Genomic DNA, 3793 nt, shown 5'->3' with positions numbered 1-3793 from the left:
ATAATATATATAATATAATATATATAGTATACTATATATATACATATGATACAATATATACATACAATAATAATATATATAATATAATATATATAATATATATATAATATAATATAATATATATAATACTATATATACATACGATACAATATATACATACAATAATAATATATATAATATAATATATATAGGGTACTATATATATATATACATATGATACAATATATATATACAATAATAATATATATAAAGTAATATATATAGTGTACTATATATACACATATGGTACACTATGGTATATCTATTGTTGCGCTCTATGCATTATTTATGTCCATTGTATTCGCGGCGCATTGCATCGTACATACCGATGCACGCTATATAAGTGAGTTCGCACTATACAAATAATTTTGAACAGATTCAAACCCCTCCTTCGGGGCGCCTCGTCGATTTTTCTTTTCCCCTTTTCACTTCGCTCTTTCCTCGTTTTATCGACCGTTATCACGCGGGGAAACGATCGGAGAATATATTGGGGGAGCGTTGACACGGTTGGAAAGGCGTTCCTCGGGCGCCTCCCCGTCCCATCGTCTCTGAACGGAGATCGGAGATTGTTGTTTGTCTTGCAGCATAGATCCGAGCTCTCAGCCAGCGGGGCAGCAAATTCCCATAGGGAACACGCGATCGTTGCCCGACCTGGCCCATTTCCAGTCGGATCAAGAGGATCACTCGAGCAGCACGCCGTTCAGCAACGTAAGTCCCTCCTATTAATCTTAACCCCCCTTTCTATCCAGTTCGAATTATTTCTCCCAATCACAATGTTTCGTGTTTTTCACGTTCGTTCGAGATATTTTTAAATCTCCGTGACAGTTTCGAGAGTTTTAAAAATTTAAGAAATTTTTGAAGAAATGAAAATATTACTCCCGCTTTTTATTCTTTCTGATGAAGTCACCCCCTCGTCGTCGACGAGGAGGAGGCTATGTGGAACCGTTTTATTGAAATGATCCCACTGCTGGTGTATTCCAGAGCCGTGAAACGAGCAGTCCCACAAACCTGTCGCCAACCAGCTTGCCCCAAGCTGGAAGGCTATCCTTTTCGCAGGATCAGACCAGCGCCCAAGTAAATATCCTCCCGTTATCCCGTACGGTAGTTTCTCTTAGGGCTGTTAGAGAGTGTTGTTGCATCTGAACTGCGCTCGAGTCGACCGTGCCTTTCCCAATCTCGAGTCTCCCTCGAGTCTCCAATTTCTTTTTTTCGAAGAATAAACGGAGGAGGAGGAGGAGGAGGAGGCACGGTGTTCTCGGCCTAGGATTAGAGATCGGTCTTATGGAATCGAGGCATCTTTTATCCTTATTTACGACTCAGAGATTTGGATAAAACGATGGAAAGATGCCTTGGACCATCTTGCACGATTATTCCACGATCTTGTTCGAGAGTTTAAAAATTTAAATTTTGGTGAAACTTCCTATTTCAAAAAATTTTCTTTCCTCCGTGTAATTCATTTTTATGGATTTTTTTTTTGATGGAAATTTTAGATAATTTTTCAATCTGATCGTGCAAGAGAATTCTCCATAAAGCTGTAGCTGGCTCGTAAGAAAAGGAGAGTAACGGCTGTACAATGCGTAGTGTTGCATGGAAAAAGAAGAAGGAAAAAAAAAAAAGAAAGAAAAGGAAAGATGTTTCTGTGCTTTTCTGCGCTTCGATAACCATCACTTTCGAGTACGTCACGATATAAATGTAAATAAAATCGAGCAAAATCGGTCGGTCGAGGATTCGATTTCGATATTCGCGGATTTCATCGACGGAGATAAAAAGAGAGAATTTAAAATTTTCGTGTTGTTATCCTCCTCGTGAATGGAGGAGCAATCTCGGCCACGGTTTCTCAATCGTTATCCAGATTAGCCTGAATATCGATTTCTGTCCAACGTGGTGAAATCGTGGCCGAACAACACGTTTCGTTCACATTCGCGTATCGCATCCACTTCTTTTCACCACGAAATCTCGAGTCTTTCCATCCCATTCGTTCGAAGAAATGAATATCGTCTCCCGAATTCGAGCATCCTGTTACGCTTGGCGGGGCCACCTTCTTTTTAATTTCACTTTTTATTTTTATTTTGCCTTTGTTGTAGTGTTCGTTTGTGTTTGTTATTTTGCAGAACCATTTATCAGTGCCTGTTAACTCTAGGTTTCTTCACACGTGTAAGGTTAGCGGTAATTTGTTTTTTTGTTTTTGCGCTTATTATAACGTCGCGATATTACGATTTTTTCCCCCCCTCTATTAATTGTTTCTCTTAATATTAATTTAGTTACGCTTATTATAATAGTGCCCGGTGCTTGCAAACTGATAGAATCGAATAGAATTCGTCGCGATTTAAAAGTCACGGGTTACCGCGATTCATCGTTCGTGTCAATAGTGAAAAGTTAAATGAAAGAAAAAAAATAGAATATATATCGACACGATCGTTTTTCTTCCAAAAAAGAAAAAAAAAAAACGGACGAATTCTCGAACGAATTCAAACGAAGATCGAATCGAGAGGTTCCGAGAAACCGGATCGAATCGTTGCCCGAATTATTTACGTCCACCCACGACTTTGAAATTCCATACGAAAGGGTAAAATTATCGAGGAGGTAAAATTAATCCGATATCTCGTTGCAACGAGGATTAACGAGGAAAATGGAGTCGTTTGAGTTCGATCAATCGTCCGTTAAAGAGAAAGTTCGTTAACGAGGAAGGGAAAGATAAAAATGTCGGACGATCGCGGTGGAACGCGTGGCTTTGAATCGGCGCGGAGATCGATGTTTCGGAGCCGGCCGGCCGAGTCAGTGTTGCCGGCTCGGGGATGCGAACGATGCGAAAAAACGATAGGCGAGCGATCGTTAATAACGGTGATGCCTGTGGAACAGGGTGTGGCGTTGGAAAACAGCACAAGTACTTCGCAACAGGATCTTCAGAGCTACTCGCAACAACCACCGATGGCCCAGCCACCGACGGCGACCACCCACAGCCCGGCTGGCCACCACTACATTTATCCGCACAGTCCTGTGCCACCGCAAAGTCCAGTTAGTTGCGTCATACATTTCTTTTGAAACTTTGCCTATTCGAGATTTTAATTCCGAGTCCCTTCTTTCGAAGGAAAAATCCTTTCGATTCGCGAAATATTGAAAATTTACCATTTCTTATATATCCGTACATATATTCGTTTTCTTTTGTTCGCAGAAGTCGACAACGCAAACGCAGCAACCGCAGCTCAACTCGTTGGGCTCGTACAGGTCCTCGCAGCAGGTGAACAGGCCGTCGCCGCAGTCGTCGCCCGGGCTAACGATTCAAGTAAGCGCGATGGGAGGGGGGAAGGAAGTACTCGCACGTGAAATAAAAATAATCCTTGACCGATCGTCTTTTTTTCGGGATCGATCGCAGGGGAGCCCGTTGAGCTACAGCAATAATCCATCGGCGCCTCCCAGCCCCACGGGTCATCCAGGTCCACCGAACTTGACGTCGGAGAGCATCGACCAAAACAGTTATTTTATGAACCAGGCACAAGCGGCGGCGCTTCAACAGGATTTCGAGCAGTTCACGATGGTTAGTAGTTAGAACGCGTGCCCGTTTCTCGTTATCTCGACTTATCTAGTTTCCCTTGGCAACGAGCCAACGCGAATTCGAATTCGAGCAATCGAACGGGAAAAAAAGAAGAATCCAATCGCTCGAGTCGAATATCTTCCAACACCCTTGAGAAGAATAATCCAAAGTATTTCGTTATTATCCCCTTTCCTTCCCCCTCCTCCCCGTTCGAAATTTTCC

The 3793-nt window shown here is 42.1% G+C and overlaps 1 protein-coding gene across 5 annotated transcripts in view; it reads left to right on the top strand.

Annotated features, from left to right (window-relative positions):
- The window catches only part of LOC102677050 (CREB-regulated transcription coactivator 1-like), a 35572-nt gene that overhangs the window by 27643 nt on the left and 4136 nt on the right, over window positions 1-3793 (top strand). For 3 of the 5 annotated variants that reach the window (XM_031508882.1, XM_031508884.1, XM_031508885.1), the window contains 5 exons: window positions 624-747; window positions 2151-2198; window positions 2899-3054; window positions 3212-3322; window positions 3413-3574. In XM_031508882.1, the coding sequence (XP_031364742.1) occupies window positions 624-747; window positions 2151-2198; window positions 2899-3054; window positions 3212-3322; window positions 3413-3574 (601 nt within the window). Of the gene's footprint in view, window positions 1-623; window positions 748-2150; window positions 2199-2898; window positions 3055-3211; window positions 3323-3412; window positions 3582-3793 lie in introns of all 5 variants that reach the window. The other 2 variants (XR_004149917.1, XM_031508883.1) reach the window with 2 other exon arrangements.

The sequence above is a fragment of the Apis dorsata genome, unplaced genomic scaffold (assembly GCF_000469605.1).
Source record: "Apis dorsata unplaced genomic scaffold, Apis dorsata 1.3 scaffold_111, whole genome shotgun sequence".
In the NCBI taxonomy this organism is placed as follows: domain Eukaryota; kingdom Metazoa; phylum Arthropoda; class Insecta; order Hymenoptera; family Apidae; genus Apis; species Apis dorsata.
Note: the sequence above shows the minus strand (reverse complement) of the source record. Positions and strands in the feature narration are given on the sequence as shown.